Below are 20,570 nucleotides of genomic sequence, written 5' to 3'. Positions count from 1 at the left end.
ATGCTTTCAGCGTTTCCTTGAAGGATGGAAGGTTCTTTTGACAGGGGAAGTTCTGTTCTTCCTTCAGTTATTTTTACTATGAGTGACAAAAAAAAAAAAAAAAACAACCAAACACCCAGGAAATATAAGGAACAGATTAAGCTACTTCCTAGTTTTCTAGTAGTGAAAGATTCCTGCTCTCCTGAGTGTGAGAGCTACAGCCCTTACTGGAAGTTTTTGTGATACTAAAAGTAGTTTCAGTTTCTTGAGGACAGAAAGTGGGTATTTTCTACATTTAGGTTGCTTTGGGCGCTCTGCTGGGAAGGGTGATTTTGGATGTGTTAACTACTATGTAATATAAAATTCAGTTGCAATAGGTACCTAAGCCAATAAGCTTGTAGTCCTCTACTCTTTTCAGAGTGACAGAATCTTAATTTTTGATAGGCAGCTGTCAAATACACTGCTTTCAGCAGTGGGGTTGCCAGTCTGAGGCCATTCACAGTAGTGAGCATTACCAGTACTCTTTGGGGGAAAAGGGCAGATAAGTTTTCATCCTATAGTCTCATACCCTACCAACTTGGTCTAGTACCAGATCTGGAGGTTGGTAGCCCTGCCTTGGAAATAGATGATTGATGTTGGAAAGGACCCTGGGGTCCCTTCCAACACAAACCATTCTATGATTCTGTGATCATTTTCAGCAGAGAACAGAGTTGTTCTCTAGCAGGCCACATTCCTGAGTGGCAGTTCTAATATGTGCAGGAGTATTCCAAATAGAGTTTGCAAGAGTGATGGTGACTGCAACTCTATTTTATTGCTTGGTCCAGCAGCGTGAGGCTGAACTCTCATGCTGTGGCTTTCCCTCTCACCCAAAAGCAAGCTTCAAATCCGTATCTGTTACTCTGTACCATGCTGTTACTCCTCCAAACCAGCCTACTCACAGCACAGTTCACATCCTTTCCTGAGACACAGATACACCCTGTCTCTGAGACACCCTGTCTCTGTATCTCACTAGCTCTCAGTCCTTTTTGCTGTGCCTCACAGATCTTACTTCCAGATCAGAGTTGTTCTTACAAATGCTTGCTTCTGTATAAACTTTACATATTTAAAGAAGTATTCTCTGTACCTGCTATTTCTTACCTCAGTGTAATTGGGCACTGTGAGGGTACAAATAATGTCATCACCATTCTGGTAAAATGGAAATATTTGGGCAGTTTAGTGCTGCAGTTTCTGGAAATCCAGACCATCTTTTTCCTCTGTGAAGGAATGACATCAGTAAAGCTGCCATCTTCTTTGCAACAGTAGAAGTAAATTGGGAGGAAAAATGTGATTGTGCTGGCCAGTTTGCATGATTTATATTCAGATCATTCAGCTAGCACCATATTTAATATTAACAACTATTAAAAATTTGGTACTGACTGATCCAAATTAAAAAAACAGCAACAAAAAAAACCCCAAAATAATCTGTGTAAGAAATATCCTTGTCTTCTGAGGATGATTTAGGATTTCTTTTCCTTTTTTACCCCAAGGGGGGATTTAAAATAATTTAGACAGGAAATGTGACATACAACTTATTCAAGCTGTACTACATGAGGCTCATCGTAAAAAGACTTTTATATTACAGGATACTGAAATATCTGTAGTCCCAGTTCTTTGCATTACATAAATTTCTATAAAAAATTGCTAAATTAAACTTTTTCACAAAGTTGATGTAAATTTATACAGCAATAGCTGAATACTCTCTTCTATAAACACATGACAACATTAAGGATAACAATTAATAGAAAAATACATGGCATCCTTGCCATTCATGTTTAGTGTAATATATAGCCAGTCATAAGTTATATAAAAATACACAACAAAAGCCTGATGAATATAATCCCTTCAGTGCCACTCCATACCTAAGAATTTAGCAATCAATGCCCCCCCCCTCCAAAAAAGAAAAAAAAAAAAACAAAAACAAAACAAAACAAAAAAAAACCTGCATTGATGGGAAAAGTGCTGGTTGATTTTCTTTGTTGTATTTTACTTGCAAAAAACCTTTATTTTCTAAAGAATGCTTGAAGTCTGTTATTCACTCCTGGCATCTGGAAGAACTCAGGAAGCCATGTCATAATTTTAACCATGTGAATGTGGGTATAAAAATATATTAATATATTTCTAAATTCATAATAAAATAAAAGTCATTTTTCAGGAAGACTGTTCTTTCATCTTTAGGGAAACACATCTCCAAAAACCTTTTTACTAGCATTAGGAACTTGTTATTCTGCAAGCTACCACATCCCACTTGCATCTGCTCTCTTCTTTTCTAACCGTGTAATCCTATATAAACCAGTTATGTTTCAAGGTTTGAAAACACCCAGGTTGAAATCCAAAGGTAGCTCATTCCCCAGTGTATGTTCTAATTTAATCCCTTTGCCCAAGTTTCCCATCTGGAACTTTGTAGCCAATAATAATTTCTTGAAATCGAGAGTATAAGGTATTAGAGAAAATGCAGGTAAGCAGATATATAAGGAATATCCCAGTTGACTTCAGTGGTAAGGAAATGGTAATATTTAGGACTCAGACCTACAAAGAGAACTGCTATGATGTAAATGCTTCTCAATGCTTCTGTGCCGGATGATGTCATAGAACCATGCTGTTCTATGGGTGTAAATAAATGCCTTTTGGTGTAAACTGTGCCAACCAGATGGCAATATCATTCTCCATACCAAGATGGTTGATTGGTTTGGTGGGGATGGGTTAGGGTTGGACTTGGTGATCTCAGAGGCCATTTCCAACCTTAATGACTCTGTAAATCATTATGTTTATATCTTAAGTAGAGAAACATCTGCCTTATATCTTTTTAAGCTGCCTGGCATGGGTATTGCACAACTGAAGCACTGAAAATACTTAACACTATGAAAAGAACTCCTTAAAAAGGTACAGAATCATAAGCTATGGAAGGTTCACAGAAGATATTATTGTGTATTTAAAATTGTATTATTTTTAACTTGCAAGAAGGCACCTAGGAAGTGACAGCAAAAATATCAGAACTCTATTGTTTCTGCTGCTGATAATTGATAGCCATAAGTGCACAATATGCATAGCTTCAAAACTCAGGCTACTATAAATGTACTGGAAGTAATAATAGCTGTTGGCCAAATTCTGCTTTCCCATATCAAGTACAACCTCTAACAAGCTCACAAGACCCTCAACTGACTACAGAAAGTAGCCCTTCTCTATCCCTTACATGATGATAGTATATGTAATGAAATTTATCTATTTAAAAGGGACCATTCCAGCCTCACAATTTTAGTTTCAGAAACTATCCAACAGCAGATTTGTCTTATTGCCTAGAGTCCAAAAAATCTTTACAGATGCCTCGAATAACATCAGGAACCATCTGCTCCAATCCAGTGAACTCCCTAGTGAAGAAGGTGTGAGATTCCCTCGGTTCAGAAGCCATGTCTTTCAGATCATCCAAAGGTGCCCAGGCAACACCAACAGAGAAGACCGTTATTCCTAAAATGTAAGAGTATAGCAAAGAGAGAAAATACATAAAATCATTCTGTCCTTGCTGCAAGAAAAACAAGCAATTTCTACATCCATTGAATAATCTATAACAGAAAATAGTGCTTCAATATCTGTAGTCTATCAAAGATTATTAGATTTTTGCCACTAAATATCAGAAATTAAGTACTTGTCTAATGAAGAACCCTGATAGAAATACTAGTGTATCTTACCAGTAAGCATCACAGATGTTTTCTGGTGATCAATACAAACATAGCAGTGACACAGCAATTCTTGTCTTTCAAGACTTACTGTTTAGAAGAATTTTGAAAATACATCCGGATCCTTCACGTACCTAATGCTTAGTATTTTCAAGCATCAGAAGCCCAAGATGTTTTTTGGTCAAAATTACTTTTTTTTTTTCCCCGTATATGATGGAGAACAAAAATAATGCTATATTAGATGCTATCACTGGTTGGAGCTTCACTACATGGCTCTTTATTTTTCATCTACTAACTTCTCTCTTTTTTAGGAAGAAAAGACTGCACTTTTTGAAAAATTTTAGATGAAGTTGCTATGAATGAGTCTACTTACACCTGGCTTGATATTCCCACTTTTCATCCTAATAGAAAACAGTTCCTCAGAGCTCCTGTTCTGCTAAACTTAAGACAAGTATGCTACTTTATTTGCTCTCTAGAGCATCATTTAAAATTTAAAATCTTGATACAGACAATACAGCAGAAATGGGATGAATCAACTCCCACTGCCTATGAGGATCATTTACCTGCTTTTTGTGCAGCAACAGCAGGTCCTCTAACATCATCGTAAGACTGACCATCAGTCAGAATTACAAGGAAATTTTTGTTTGCTCCATCCTTCACTGGCCCAAATACGTTTCTGGTTGTGAAAGAAATGGCATCACCAGTAGCAGTGCCACCGCTCATGTAACGAATGTTCCGGATAGCAGAGAGGACCTTTTCCTTTGTGTTGTAATCTGTGAAGCTGAACTCAGTACGCTGGTCATACGTGAACTGCACAGTTGCAATCTTGGAACCAATATCAGAGATCTCAAAAGCCTTTGCAACGTTGCTGATGAATTCAAGCATGAGTCGGAAGTTGCTCTCTCCAACACTGCTAGAACCGTCTATCAAGAAGCCTATGTTGACAGAGTTATAGCATGTCTTGCTACACAACATTTGCTCATGTGAACACAGTTTTTGGACAAGAGGTTTTACATACTTGGTGGTGCCAAACCAGCTGGGCATTTGGTAAGAGAAGAAGCCATTGTTGCGACAGACAGCCTATTTGAAAACAAAAAGTCAAAAGGCAAATTACCAAAATAGGTTCTGTACACAGTAAACAGACAATTAAACTTTCCCCCGTCAGAAATTTCAGAACATTTCAGTTTATTACTGAGAACCTTAAAAACTTGAAATTTTACTTATGTTCTTAGGACGTGAGCTAAGCTCTGGCTGCTAACTATCCAAAGGAGTGGAAGTTTTGCCTTTTTCTTCACTCACTGAAAATTAGGTTTCTGTATTTTCCATTTTAACATCATAATCTTAAAAAAAAAAAAAAAAAAAAAAAAAAAAAAAAAAGCCAAACCTATCACACATCGTAAGTACAAACGCATATCTGAGTAGAAATATATGCCCAGGTTATTTTTGAAGTAAAATTTGTTTTTCCTTTGGTTTCTATAGTATATGTCACATATGGTATAGTATGTATGTCAATTGCAAAGCAATTGAGAAGGGGATTACATTTAAAATCAGCTCTCCAACCGTGATAAGTAATGTTGCTCAAATCAAAATGCAGAAGGCAAGCGGACAAGGCTCGGCCATGTAAGGTCATTCTGTTCTGTGTCTGTAAGTCCACACAAGTTGGACCTGTCTGGGATCGGAAGCAAACTGTCTGGTGCATAGAAGCTGCAGAGCCACAGTGCTTTGTTCATGTTAAGTTATGAACTTTCTGCTGAAATAAAATATTTAAAACATACCTATGAAACACGAAGTAGTAAACTAGTGCTTAGAAAGCACTTGCGAGAACTGTTTGAGTTCTGTTATTGATTCCTATAGAGCAAGATTGAAAACTGTTTATCCAAGATGAATGTCTTGCATACAAACTCAGTAGGATGCATTTGTCAATCTTTTCTGTCCTTGTTGTAGCCAAAGTAACAAAACAATTCCTCAGATCATATACTGAAAGATAGGTTTCCCTGTCATTTTAAGATAGGACATATGCCTGTACTTCTTTGCTTCAACAAGTTTAGTTATGGTTGAGATAGGAGAATCCCTTGCTATGAAAATCTTCGTGCAGCGCAAAGTCCAAGAGCTACAGCTTTGCCAAGGCTCTGAACTGGGAGGATGGCAACAGCATTTTGGTACCTTTGTGCAGACCCTTTAGCAAGAAAATAATCCAGCAGTTGCATATAATTTAGTAAGAAGAAACTAATAGATTTATTCAAATCTCTGCTACTGCTTACTTTAGGCTTCCTAGTGATTTCTTAGGTTTTTTTCCTCTTGTATTATTTGGAAGAATATCTTTTATTATATATGTAAGACTTAGCTCATTAGAACTCCAGCATGAAGTACATTATCTAAACATACCCATGAATGAAAAATGAATAATTACATTCTCTTACTTTGTCAATAAAACCAATGTCTTGTACCATTCCCAGTTCCTCTGTTGTGGGTTTTGCTACAGACACAATGAACACATTGACTCCAAATTCTCTGGCCACTATACCAGCTTCTTCTAAATCATCTGAGGGCCAGCCATCTAGAAACACTACAATGATTTTGGGTATTCCTTTGCGTGCTCCATTTTCCATAGAGAAGAATTTCTGAGCTGCGTGTTTCAGAGCTTTCCCTAGTTTTGAACAGAAAAAGAATGTGAAGAAATAATACAGTAACATTTTGGTACCAGTTTTGTAGATAAAACTGTGCTGAATTTTAATTATGACTACAGGTGTAACTCAGCAAACTAAGGAAACAGCATCTCAGAATATTTGAGTAATTATGAAGCTTGAGTAACCTATTGCCTATTTAAAATAAAAAAGTTAAAGCAAATTTCCCTCCCTACAGGTCTTGTTTTATGCTAAGCAGATATATTAGTGCCTGCTAACTGAATTGGAAGGAAAAAATTTGAGAAGCTAATTAAATTTAGCTTGTGAAATACAACATATCTGGAAAGCCTAGCTTCCTTGTTTGGCAAATATCCCTTCGCAACTACTTATTACTTAACTAGCCGCTACCATTCAATAGGAAAGAAATGTAAAGCCTTTTAGACAAGAATTTGTCTCACAATGCCACTCTGTTAGAAGTGAAAAGCTGATTACTGTTTAAACACATATTTGCACTAATAAAATATACAGTAAGCAACCTGAACTTCTGAAAATGGAATTGAAAATGGAGCATTTAAATTACTTTCTTAAATATGTACAGATAGAAATATGTTTCACTTATGTAAAGTAATAACATCTGTTTTCACTGAGGTACAAACTCACCTGTGTTGGAATTGCCTCCTCTGAACCCTAATTCCTTTATGGCAAACAAAACCTCCTTTGCGGCAGTGAAGTTTTTCAGATAGAATTCAATTTTTGGATGCTCACTGCAGAAAAATAAAACATTAATGAACTACGTAGTCAACTTTTCATACGTCCATGGTATTAGCAAGCTAAATTTGAGTTTGAATCATTTTGTTCTTGTTCATATATAGTAATTAAAAATGTAGACAATAATCCTTACATAATAATGTACTGAATCTGTAGCCAGAGAAATTATTTATCAGAGTGGACAAATTAAGGACAGCACATTTCTTAAGCTTATTGAGCGGCAGGAAATACTAGGTTTAAAATGTATACAGAAAAAAATTTGATCATGCCAGGTGTTAAACTAAATGCATTTGTGTATAAGTGTCACAGAGGCAGAAGATGATCAGGTTTGTTATGTCTTCACATGGACATCTCTCAGGGTAGCACAACAAACAATGCTCCAAGCTGAGTTATCTTCTCTTGCTTTCTTCCGCCAGTATTGAGCAAATACTGTTCTGCAAAACATACATTACTTCTCTTAATTGCCTCTTGGTTATATTTTGTACAGGTCTGCTATTACCTGGCTTGTACAACTCCAACATGAGGCCCTTCTGTTCCAATTCCCAACATTACCGCTACTTTTCCAACGAAGTTTTTCTGCAGATTAAATCTACGTTGGCCGATGTTGTAACTTCCATCAATGAGAAATGCAATGTCAGCTTTACAGTCTGTGAGCATTCAAAATAATTAGACTTACTTAGCACCAAATAAATGTTAGGATTGTGTTTTTCAAAAGTTAAACCTCTGAATTCCTACCTTTGTTTCCAGCCTTTTTCTCAAGGGGCTTCTTAGGTCTTTTGCCTTTAATAAAGGATACAGCATGAATCATTTAAGAACAACAAGATCTATGGAAGAAACTTAGACTCTTAAGAGTTGCACTGCAGTCTGTCCTCAGTGAAAATTGGCATGGGACTGCATCATTCTTCAGTCAGTTCAATAGTTACAGATGCAGTGCTATTTCTTTGCTCTTTGGAGAATATTATTTTTCAGATGGAACAATTTAACCTTCCTTTTTACACCTGCCTAGCTGATTACTGAAATGTGTACAGAAAGGCTTATACAGAAACCACTCAGCATCCCAAGCCCTACTGTTTCTCAGTTTTCACTATTTCTCACTTAACTATCTGCTGAACAGGGACAGTTTTTGTGCTTTGGAAGCAAGCTGGGACTTAAACTGTAGAGCAGATGTGCTGTTCACAAATGAGATCTAAGTCCAATGTGTATATGCCACTAACCTTCATAAAAACTGATCTAGCCTTTTAGTGGTGGTATTTTCTGTAGAGAAATTCACATACCATCCAAATTTCTGCTTCATAAATCCTGACAGCACTTAGTTGTTAAGTATTTCTGTGAAAAGGAATGCATAATCCATCTTCTCTGTCATTTAATAGGAATGAATATCCCATGAGCTTATAGACTCTTCCTTTATGTTACCTACATCGCTTTTCCAAATTCATTCAAGTGTTTCTTCATTTACACAAATGCTACTGAAATCAGAATCAATCTGATTATAATTCTTCCTTTTCCTGATGAGATATACAGAGAAATGAATTTCACATATGCTTTCTTCTTTATAAATACATCCTGTGAAACTTAGCGTGTTACTCAGGGACTCGAGCCCTATAGCACATCTTAACACAGGGGACCTCCACTGTTGGAGAGATCTGGCTGGTACCTGTAGCAGGCCGTGCTGTTGACACTGATCGTCCCACTGCTTCAAGCACCAGGTTGCTGGTACCTGCTAAAATATTAGAAGAACAGATTAACGTTATTTCAACGTATTTAGATGAAATTGTGTGCTATAAGAATACTGAATTTCCAACAGTTTACTAGAAGTAGTCTAGAGACTTTCTGTATTATCTAGAAGGACTAATCTAGCTAGAACGGATTTATTTCAAGCAAACAGTCAAAAAAATGAAGATGAAATTAATTAGTTAGAAGTGAAAATTTTTGCATTTCATATACCAGTCACATTATTTGTATATAAAGGCACACTGAAAAAGTTTCCTAGACTTCTGTTAATATCTGGAATACAGTTTGCAAAGTAGTAAGTGTGATCCACCTACGAGTCACTGAGAAAGATGAAGCCCATCTAGAGAGCACCTGAGACTGGATCCCATTGGCATTTACAGCTGGGTAGTTTTCCTGTCCTGGGAGAGTCTGTACTCTTACAGCTCCTCCTGCATTGGTGATCACCCCTCTGAGAGAGGAAAAGAAATTAATACAAATCAGACATTTTAATTACAAGAAAATAAAGCTTTATAATCATTGGACACTATATACTGAACAATAACCTCCTGAAAAAAATACCATTTAGGCAAGTGGTTGCGTTCATGCTAAAACTAACTACGAGGGATTGAAAAGATTGTTAAGGCAAGCTATTCTGCAGGACATCACACAAGCTTAGAAAAAAATACCAAGAAGTTCTAAAATTCCAGCTGTTCTCACTGCAGCAGAACACACTAATTCCTGATGAAAAAGCTACAGCAAAAAATATATTTACATTCTTTATGACTCCTAAATATTTCTATCCAAAACAAAATGAAGCATGCTTACTGCAAAATGATTAAAAAAACCTGGAGGAAAACACTGCTTGCAGTAGTAATTGTTATGGTAGATACTGTGTTATGCATCCACACAGACTGCAGTCAGAAATTGTAGACATTATTGATGGCAATCATCAGATTACTGATATATACAAGAATGGAACCTGAAGTATCTTCTTCACTTTCACCTATGGTAAAAATTAAGGTATGACATTTGAACTTAATAAAATAAATAGAACGCATATTCAGTCAATGTAAAATCCCTGATTGCTTTCTCTCTACACTTGGAAATAGCGTATTGGCAGTAGAAGCTATACAGCTGAGTAATTTTCACTGATAGAAACGTAAAGTAGAAACTTCAAACTTTAGAATACTTAGATATGATCTGCTATTTCCTATCTTCGTCACTTTAAGCATACACATCTTAAATACACAGTTATGATGGGTTAATTTAAAAAAGCCAGAAGGCTTACTGATTAAAAATATCTTACAAAATCACTTTTGGTATTATAAGACTATTATACCCCCTCTGCCACCCTAGAACAGTCAGTACATAAATGTAGAAGTGAAAAGAAAACACTGAGGAAGTTTTCTAAAACTGAGTAGAGATTTGAGCCCAAAACCTCCTTAGAGAAGGCCACTATCATTATTCTTTCATCGAGCTTCATTTCATGGCTTAATGAACACGTTCTGAGATTGCCTGCCAGATCTGCTGGTTATGCAAGACTAGTTTGAAAATCTTGCTGATACTTACGTGCTGAGACTGTCAGCACTACTGAGACTTATAGGATGTATGAACATCCAAGAGAACAATAGATATATGTGCTTAAGAAACTTCAGGGTTAAAAAGAGAACTTCATTTGTTATTGCAGGCAGAGAGGTTGCATTGTTGGGACAGTCAGAGGCTTCGGAACTTTTTTTCCCAGATTTCTTTTTATATGCTACTGGGAGAATGGATTCTATTATTCAGAGCCAAAATTCAATGTGGAGCTTGTCTAAATAGAAGGAAAAAGTTAACAATCTGTAGCATTTAGGCAGGTACAGTACTGTAGAATACAAGCAACTGTTTCAAGATTACTGAAATGCTGCAATGTGTGCCTCTGTGTTTACTTTTTTTATCTGTTTGGTTTCCTGCTTGAAGAAAGGTCCCAACCTGATCTGATTTAAAGCACTGTGAAATAATCAAGACCAGAGTTTAGAAAAATCTTGTATGTATTTGTGGTAATATGAGCTCTGGGTGTCAGTATCAGAGTTTCCACATAAATCTCCTTGTGGCCTACTTAAAATACATTCAGACATGATTTGCATTTCTATATGAAATTGTGGTTATATATATTTTTATTCTTATGCAGTGAAAGAATTATGATGGTGGTTTCAGGTACCTTTTTACCTTTTATATGTATGTCTTATAGACAGAGGAACTTTAATAAAGTTATCCTGAGTGAGTTTAAAGTCAGGTTTAAAAACTGGCAAATGCAAACAGCACTTCAGATTTCTCCCTACTGTCAAATAGTGAGGAGAGAGATTTCAGCATTAACAAGGTGTTCTACTCTAAAGAAAGGCACTGCACACAAGGGTAGCGGTGCTGTAAGCGGTGCAAATGCTGCAAAAGGCATTCAGGGCCAGGCTGCATATGGCTCTGGGCAGCCTGGTCTAGTGGTTGGCAACCCTGCACATAGCAGGTGGTCCTTTTCAGCCCTGCTTGTTCTGTGATTCTCTGAAGTGGACTGTTAGTAGTGGTACATACTGAGCAAACTCATCTTGCAGACCAGAAGCTAAGTGTTTGCTCAGAATCTCACACAGCATGGTTTTATGCTAATAATCACATTAATCATAAATGCCTATGGGTCCACAACCTGCTTTTTTACCTCAAGGGAGGGTAGAAAGAGCTGCCGCACAAGGAATGTAATTTTGATCTGAAGTTCCTATTACCATTGCTAACTGTGATAAGCAGCACCATTTCCTGTAGGGCCCTTGGATGAAAGGAGTTATTTTCAGGAGGCAAAAAAAAACAGACAAGACAGCCAAATCATCTTTTCTCCCTTTTACCAGCAGAAACTCTTTCCACGTTGTTCGTCTTTCCCCACTCCCTTCTCCAAGCTGCGGCCACCTACTGCTGCCTGACTACAATCAATTCAGCAACAGGGAGCTATTCTGGGTTTCATGCCAGCATCCTCTGGCCCTCTAGGTTCTGCTTACTCTGTCTGCTCTGCACTATATTGCTTTTGGCAAGAAAGAAGGCTCAGCAGCAGAAGCAGCCTATACAGCAAAGTTTTCCAGGGGATCTGCTGGTGCTCAGAAGCCAGACAACCCTTCTATCAGTAGCCTTGTAGCAAATGTTATAGCTGCTCAGGGTCCATCAGTGCTTGTAGTTGATTTACAGCCATATTGCTAAATTTGGTTTTGTTCACTTGATTTGAGGGAACTTGATGTTTATTTAGAGGTGTTCCCAGCCTGTGGCTAGTTATAAAAAATGTGTATGTCTATTTAGCATCTAAACACTGTGTTGTTAGGTCTCCATTTAGCAGAATTGGCAGAACAGAGCTGCACAAACTGAGAACTGAGTCCTTAATTTGACCTTCTGATTATTAATCCAATTAATCACTCAGTAGTAGATTTAACTCAGTTCTTCATGCTTGTATAGCATCAGCTTAGTAGGAGGTTCTCCATTCTTCCCCCTGACAACTAAAACAAATTCTTCTGCCCAGAAAAAGAACAGTATTAAATAAATACTCTTTTTCCTGAGAGTAATTACATGTAAAATAAGAAGAGAAAAAAAGATAAAAAGCCAAATGTAACAAACTAAAGCTAGCAGAAAACTCATTCATATCTAGCATTCAGAATTCTTCACAGCTACATTCTGATAAATTCTTTAAAATGCACAATGTAGTATTTTTCTTGCAGTAATGGTCACGTCACAGTCGAACTACTCATAGGAATAAGCATTATTTGGTGCATGTAAAAGTTTAAGAATTGAGCCTCAGTTTGGACCCAGCACATGCAAACTGGCATGTGTGTTTGGGAAGAGGAACTAACAATTCTCACAGTCATTCTTTAGTTTAAAAAAATTAAATAAGCACTTCTCCCCAAAATGATGGCACACATAGCTTTGACCTAGATGTGATTGTTTCAGTCGTTTGGAAGAAATTTCTGAAATTCTCAAAACACATATATGATTATACAACAAGAGAGGTAATTACCTATTAGCAACATATTCTTGAGTTACTTTGACACCAAGATGGAGTTTAGCCACTGCAACACAGAACTGGAAGGAACAAGTCTTTGGTATGTTTTAACTGGCTTCTGTAGGCTGAAGTTAGCAGAGACCTGAACAACAGTTTCCTCTCCTCATCCAGCAGTTCATATTGACTAGGACCAGCATTTGTCACTTCTTGGGGAAGTGCTCATAGCTTGGGGAAATGCTCATAGATAGAAAATTGTGTGCTAAATGTGAAAGGCTGATGGACTAGTGGCATCTAGCTTAAAGGAGGTCCTTCAGGAAAAGGGAATAAAGAATATTCTAAAGAATATTTCACCTACATTCCTTCCCCCCCCCCCTCCAGAGTGCTAAACTACAATTAATTCAGGAGACTTGGATTTAGTTCATTTACACTGGCATATGAAGAATCAGATTAGAAGATACATTTTAATCCCTTTGTTGCTGCTAGAACACTTGAGTGGTTAGAAACAGCTTTTTGTTTTGTTTTTAAAACTGCGTATTCCAGAGAGAGTATAATATATGTTGATGTATGCTGTGGAAAAAAAAATATATTGCATAAGCCTTTGCTTCCTGGTTGGAGAAAGTTAACACACAGTTTATAAGATACAAACTTCAGCAGAGAGCTACATGACGTACAGATGCCTGTGCTTTATTGCACATAGGAAAAAAAAAATCTGAACTTTTTATTTCTTGTACCTCCTTCTGTAAAAATGTTGATTTTCCTGGTGGTGTTCTAAAAAAATTATGAGAATCAGAATCACTTTTACTAACTCTTGCTTAAATTAATGAGAGATTCCACTAAGGCACAGTAAATGAAAAACTGGAGTAAAGCAGATGTTGCAGCTGAGCCACAGCACTTGCTGATTTCCTGCAGCTAATGCAGTCAATTTGGGCTGCAGGGAAGAGGGGAAACAAACACCCCCAGATTTTGTGGATGGAGCTTCCTTAGCAGTCAAACCACAGCCACTGGAAGGAAAGGTTTAAGGCTGCTGCCTAGCAAACATGAAAGGTTTCTCCAGTGACCACACAGAAATGAAATGCTAAAAACTGTCCACATGGATGACATTCATCCAAATCATGCCTAGGTTTGTTTGCTTAAACAGATTTTAACAGTTTCAGGAGAGATGTCATAGAAACTAAAGTAAAAACTTAATTTGCTTTTATTCTCCTGTTAGTTACTTTTTTGGATTGTATATCTACGTCTGCTAGTAACAAACGTTACCTTACAGGGGAAGCCTGACTGCTGCTTTTCAGAATCACTAGCTTTGTTGTTTTCAAGAACACTTGCAAACCACCCAGTTTTACCCCCACAGGTATGGTCTGTTCTTCTAATGACATTCCAGTTATATTAGGAAGCTATCTAAAGTCCTTAAGAATCTTCATTATAATGGCATCAAAAGGATAGCATTTAGAAAAGTAGCAAGATTGTATATAAACTCAATACAAGGATTAACAGTCAGTCATCTGACTTACCTGTGTATGGCAGCTCCACAGACACTGGAAAGAGAGGCATAAACTCCATCCCCAAAGACGTAGAATTGCCACAGAGGACAGTTTGCTGGGCAAAGGACATCTTCTGTCTCCTTTCTAAGGTCAAGTCCTCTTGTAAAGCATGTGATAGCAGTGGAAGCTAAAGAAAAAGAAAAACTTGTGACCTGAAAAATCCAATTTTTTTGTTATTGTTCTTAAGCAAGCCTCTCTTTTGCCAAATATGAAGCACTGTTTGAATTTGAAATTAGGTACAGCCTCTCATCCTGTGCTTCTGTATGTCTGTAAAGGTCTCTTTGGCACTTACAGGTGTGCAGCTATGACAAGTATAATGCAGTTCTCAATTTATGGAAAAAAAAAAAAAAAAAAAAAAAAAAAAAAGAGGCAGAAAAGTACAGATAAGCTTTTAAAAAAAAAAAAAGAACAGGAAACACTAAACATTAGAATAATATCCAGGAACAGTACAGAGGAAAACAGCAGCAATTTACAACATGTGCAAATTTACCGCAGAGAGAAAGGCCAGGGAAAAAAACCTAGAGGGCTGGCGGGCACAAGAGGGAATGGCACTCTCCAGGACAGGAACCAAAGAACCCAGACATCCTCACAGTGCTCTGCAGCCATGGGCAACCTGTGTACTGCCTGGGAAGCCTCTGTCTGGTGTCATTCATGGAACAGGTTGACAGCAGCCATCTCCCTGAGCTTCTGCAGTAAACCCTACTGAAGCCAGTAGAAAATCAAAAAGAGAGTACCAATCTTTCTGCTCCAGCAAGACTAACTGCATCTCAGACATTCATATCAGCTCACTGCAATTAATATTAAATCATCACATTTGTGGAGATAATGCTAAGATTCAGCCAGTGAGACTAAAATTATTTACTGGTTTTCAGCACATTAATTTTTCATGTAAGAATTCTGTCTTTTTTTTCCTTGAAAGTTGCTCCCCAAGTTATCATCCTTTGGCTTTTACTGTGCTTACGTGTTCATACACCTACACACACAGACAGGTGTATACCAGTGTTAAGTTTTGCCTGCTGGACTGAAGCTTTTTCATTTGAAAACTTAGAGGTCATGATCTTGTATACTTAACTACCATCTTGCTGCTAAATGGTGCAGTCTGGTAGCATAGCAAGTTAGGGTTTTAGCTTAGATCAACCAATTCATCATCATAAGTTCAACTCATGACTGGATATTCTGAAATTCCCAAGAGCACGTCTTGCCACCACTAAGAACTAGTAGGTGCAAGAACCTCTTCTGTAGCCTTTCTATGATATTGAGAGCTGACAGAGTCTAGCTAACAATTAGGTGCATACACCATAAGCGTGTGTTTCATGGATTAGTGTTCCATCTCACGCCTGCTTCCCTCCCCACCCTTTCCACTCTTAACCCAAAGTGTTTACTGACCCCAAAATAAGCTGCCGTTATTTGAAAGACTGCTTTTGGAGCATGTGCTGTTCCTAATCAGCAGATGGAAGAGATTACATTGCTGTGGTGCCTCCTGCTAATCTCACTGACTTTAAAGCTAACAATCAGAACATCTACAGCTGGAAATGTACACAGTAAAGCGTGTCTGAGCACTTCTGCTGCATAAATTTAACAGATGTGTTTACAGAACATATGTGTAGTTTTGCTTTTTAAGTATACCTATTCCTCATTAATACTATATGTAAACTACAGTAAGCTATCTAATTACATCTTCCTAAAAAACCTTAGCAGCTATTTGTCACCACTAAGATGTTACTTAAATATGCTGAGTATGTCTATATAGTCCAGGTGAAGGGGGAAATAAAAGCAGGAAATGCTTTTTCACTTCCTCCTTTCAAAATAATAGAAGATGTCTATTTAGTATGAGCCACTAAAGTTCTTTAGTCTTATTATCAAGTTTCCTAAAAACAAAGAAATTTTTTTTAGGCCTTACGCGGTCTTCCCTACCCACATCCTATCCATGTTTAGTCTTACATCTTTGCCTTAAAAACAGAAGTCTGCAAAATAAGCAGAATGACCATGCTTATACCTAGAAGCTCATCAGTTCCAGTGTTAGAAGTGCTAAGATATTTTGTATTTCATAATGAAATAACATCCATCAAGTGACAACTACCAAGGCCATCAAACAACAGCCAGAAAGCTGGATACTCTTAGAGGAATCACTGCAATAGGCACTAAAGGTAATCCAGTCTTGCAGTACAACTTGTGCTGTGTGCCCTGGAACATTTTTCCAGCCTCCAAAAGTGCTAAACACCACAGGAAGTTTGTAATACCTGCCACTTCTAATGTACTTACCCTGACTGAGTTCCTTGGCAGGCTGCACATATGAATACAATTGGATATGTCTAATTAACACATGCCTTATTGCTTGGAGATCTGTGTTTCTCTCACTAGCAGACACTCTCTAAATGCAGTCATGTCAAACTAACATTTTACATTTTTGATCGCTCTGGAGATGGTGGTGATCATGGAGAAACCTGGCTATGTTTTTTCTAGCCAAGAAAACACAGATGTATACTGAAGCCCAATACCTTTTCTATGTACTGGCTGCCTAAAGATCCTCATCTGTACCCTGTAAGAGGTACTCCAGAGGGGAGACACCAAATTGCTGCTGTGTGAAGAGCTGACACACTGCAGCTAGGACCTTTACCAGCTCACAGCTCAGTTGGATCAACAATGAAAGTTTTGTAACATACAATTTGACTTTAAGTACTTATGCTGTTAATTAAAAAGTAGTTTATTTTATTTTGCTGTGTAGATACAGCTTCCTAAGCTATAATTTTGGAACTAACATTAGCAATGTCAGGAACACTATCAAGATAGTAAGTAGTGGGTACCAAAATTAATGGTACCAGCTTTGCAGTGATTTTGTTTCTCCCTGTTATTTAATGAATCCTGTAAAAATCACAAGCAGCCCAATATGAACTTAGAGTGCATTAATCATACCTGAACACTGGATCATACGGAATAGTTCTCTACCTGCTTACATGGTAATCATTCTTGCCAAGTTTTGTGAGGCACTGCTACTCAAATTTAAGAAAGTAGTTGTTGTTGTTAGCATATCCACGGTAATTTATCTTTGCAGAACCAGTAACATAAAACCCAAGCGTCATAATCACTGTGATTTAAGAATGCAAGAACAGCAGTGCTTGTAATATTTCTCTGGATACTTATGTGATCCAGTACTCTTACCAATTTCATGAATGCTTAAGGTCTAAAGCCATGCATTTTTTAGATAGAGGAAGGATAAGCTTGCAGTTAACAAGAAAGGACTCAGTCCAAGACCTCTACCCAGTCTGAAGTTCGATGGAAAGCAGAGACCTCTGTACATGTGAAAATAACACATTAGTCTATAAAAAATGACCATAAACCCGCTCTGTCAAGACACAATCCTTAAGCCTTATGGAGACACTACATTAAGGCATTCCGAAAAATCTGTACACAAAAAAAAACAAACAACAACTGTATTTCTTCCTGTTTCAAGCCATATTTAAAGGCAGGGATGAATGTCTTCCTTCGCTGTAGACCTAAAAAAAGAAAAAAAAAGTGAAGGGCTCACTTCTGTGCTGACACACTGGTAACCATGCTTTCAATCTTTCCATCAGTTTGATATTTTTGTTGCCTCATCCCACATACTTTGATTTGCTCTGAATAGCATTGTCTTATGCCCACCTATAAGAAGTCCTCACTTCATTTTTGACAGGAGTCACTAAGACTCTAGAAAAATGAAATCAATGCTGAGATTTGAGCTCTAACCTTGAAATTTCCATGTATTGTTTTGGAAAATTAGACTTCATGCAAGAAAAAAAAAAAAATCTATGTAGGTTATAAGTGTCAGGGACTCCTAAGACCAAGATATCTTTACGGGCCATAAAATAGGGGCTTTTTTTTTTTTTTTTTGTATGTATGTTTTATACAGGTCTGAATTTCCTCTTCAGAACAGGAAGGTTTGGAGGTTTGATTTTTTTTTGTCTTGAGGCTTCAGACAAACCTGGATTTATATGTCATGCATTGACTATTCCTACCAGCCTTGTCCGTAGCAGAAGAAAACCATGTTGGTAGAAATACACCTGCTTACATTTTGGAAAGCGTGTTCATAGATTATATACTTATTTGTGCTATGTTCAGTATGTATCTCTGTACGAGGAGCAATGCAATTCAAAAAAGCATCAGGGCTGTATTACTTATTTTAATCTGAGGCTTGCACTTTTCTGTTCAAATTAAGTTCACTTACTGCCATATGTCACTGTGCACCCACCAAAAGTCATTACCATATACATATATATATCCATATACAGTCATCTCGTGTATGACAGCCGCAGTCGTCGTACTTGGCTATATTTGTGTGTATTTGTTAAAAGGGAACTATGAGAAAAGATCTCCCTGAATAGCTACAAGCATAAATAAGGCAGATATTCAAGGGAGCTCAATGTTCTCACATTACTTTGAATGTCAGAATTTTAACTTTTTTTTTTTTCCCATGAAAGTTATGCATGCTTCTAGCTCAATCATATTTGCCAGCATCCCCTTAACATTACGTTAGTTGGTCCCAGATACCTTCTAATTAGAGGTTTCTTCTCCAGCCATGGGAGAAAGCATTACAAAAAAACTTTTCATTTGTTTCCCGCTGATATTTCACCTGTGATGCACCTGTAAAACAACAAAAGGAACCGGGGTTGCTTGCTGTAGGTTTTCTGTCGCTGTTCTGTTGTTTTATTCTTCAGTCACAGCAGTCCTGTGACGTACGGCTATTATCTCGATAACAACAACCGCTTCCTGCTGAAGGGACCCCGAGCGATCGCCCGGAAGCCGCAGGTCACTCACCGGCCGCGGACAGGGCGATAACCAGGCGGGCGCTGCCGGGTCTCCTGCCCGCCCTCCCCTGCGCTAGAAGGGCCGACCGCGCGGCTCGCATCCGTCGGACACTTCTTGCGGCGTTTCCTGCGGCTCGCGGGTGCCTCGGTTTGACAGGCTTCGGACACCCGTTCTCCAGAGGTGGGGATGCAGTCCCTCAGGTCACGTAGCAGCTCCCGCACCGCTAGGTGCGTTCAGTTCGCTCTTTGCTTTCCAGGTCGCGTTGACGGCGGTGCGGGCGCACAAAACTCGTATCGATTTCACAGGCAAAATCGCGCTGGGGATCCTCGCGCTGTCGGTGCTCGGGCACCCCGCTGCACACAGCGGCACACACACACACACGGCACTCCCCCGGGCACACACATTTGTTACCACTACGTTCAGACCAGGAGGGAGAGGAACGGAAACACTTCCATACACCTCCCGTGCCCCTCTGCATTTTCACCCCCCCCCTTCCCGGCCTTTGCGCCACTCATACCCCAAAGGACACGCCGGCTCTCAAAGCCAGCCCCGCAGACGCGTCCTGCCGCCGTGCGGGGCAGAGGACCGCACGCTCACCTGAGCTGTCACTCCCGCGCGCGGGGCCGCAGAGCAAGAAGACGCCTACGGAGAGATAGAGAGCGGGTCGGGCCGGGTCGCACCAGGTCGGGTCGCCCCGTAGACGCGGTACGCACCGAGGAGAAAGGGGGTGAGCTGCATGGTGGTAGGGCACGCTCCCGAGCGCGAAGACAGGCGCAGCGCAACCCAGCCGACGTCCTCACCGGGTTGCACCTCCGCAGCGCTGTGTCGCAGCTGCCGCCGCGCACGCCTTAAACCTCTCCCGGGGCGCATGGGCACTGGGCAGGCGAGGGCGGCCGGGGTGGGAGCGAGGGAGGGAGCAGGCACCGGCGGGGCGGCCCCAGCGCTGGGCGCAGCCCGGCCCGGTCCGGCAGGTGCTGCCGTTCCGCCCCCGCCGCGCGTCCCATTCCGCCTCCGTCTGCTCAGACGGCACTGGCGGCCGCTCTCCTCGGAGCCGCCGGGCAGCCGCTTCGGTGCTGCTGCCGGCCGCGAAGCCCTGGCCGTGGCGACTTGCCCCCTGCCCGGCTCCCTGCTTCGCGCACCGCCAGCCTGCCTTCGCCGTTTGCCCCTCAAAACCGGCCCTCTTAATTCTCCGTGTCCCTGTCACATGCGTGTTTTGAACACCTTATTTCAGATGGAGTCAGTCTAACGTTTCATGAAGTGACTCGGCTGTCGGTTACAGCGTCGGGAATTAGTTGGGAACAGAAGCCCCGGCGGGCAGCCAGACTGAGCCGGGCTCGGCTGGTGCCGAAGAGCGGCTCGGCACAGCGCAGTGCCCCCGCGGCGCTGGGTGCTGCGGGCTGCGGACCCTTTCGTCTCCCGAACGGGTGGAGCGCCCTGACCGTACCGAACCGGCTGTGTT

General features: G+C 39.6%; 1 protein-coding gene across 1 annotated transcript; it reads right to left on the bottom strand.

Annotated features, from left to right (window-relative positions):
- Positions 1–1,962: 1,962 nt before the first annotated feature.
- On the bottom strand, positions 1,963–19,932 carry COCH (cochlin). Its single transcript, XM_042864944.1, has 11 exons — positions 19,825–19,932; positions 19,709–19,753; positions 14,300–14,456; positions 9,127–9,260; positions 8,736–8,801; positions 7,817–7,861; positions 7,581–7,728; positions 6,974–7,077; positions 6,110–6,336; positions 4,253–4,769; positions 1,963–3,480 (listed from the first exon to the last, which is right to left on the bottom strand). The coding sequence occupies exons 1-11, from the start codon at positions 19,847–19,849 to the stop codon at positions 3,305–3,307; spliced, it is 1,644 nt and encodes a 547-aa protein (XP_042720878.1). The 5' UTR covers positions 19,850–19,932; the 3' UTR covers positions 1,963–3,304.
- Between the last annotated feature and the right edge of the window lie 638 nt (positions 19,933–20,570).

Source organism: Lagopus leucura, unplaced genomic scaffold (assembly GCF_019238085.1).
Source record: "Lagopus leucura isolate 7727_CA_CO unplaced genomic scaffold, USGS_WTPT01 Super-Scaffold_1, whole genome shotgun sequence".
Classification (NCBI taxonomy): Eukaryota; Metazoa; Chordata; class Aves; order Galliformes; family Phasianidae; genus Lagopus; species Lagopus leucura.
This window is presented reverse-complemented; position numbering and strand designations above follow the sequence as displayed.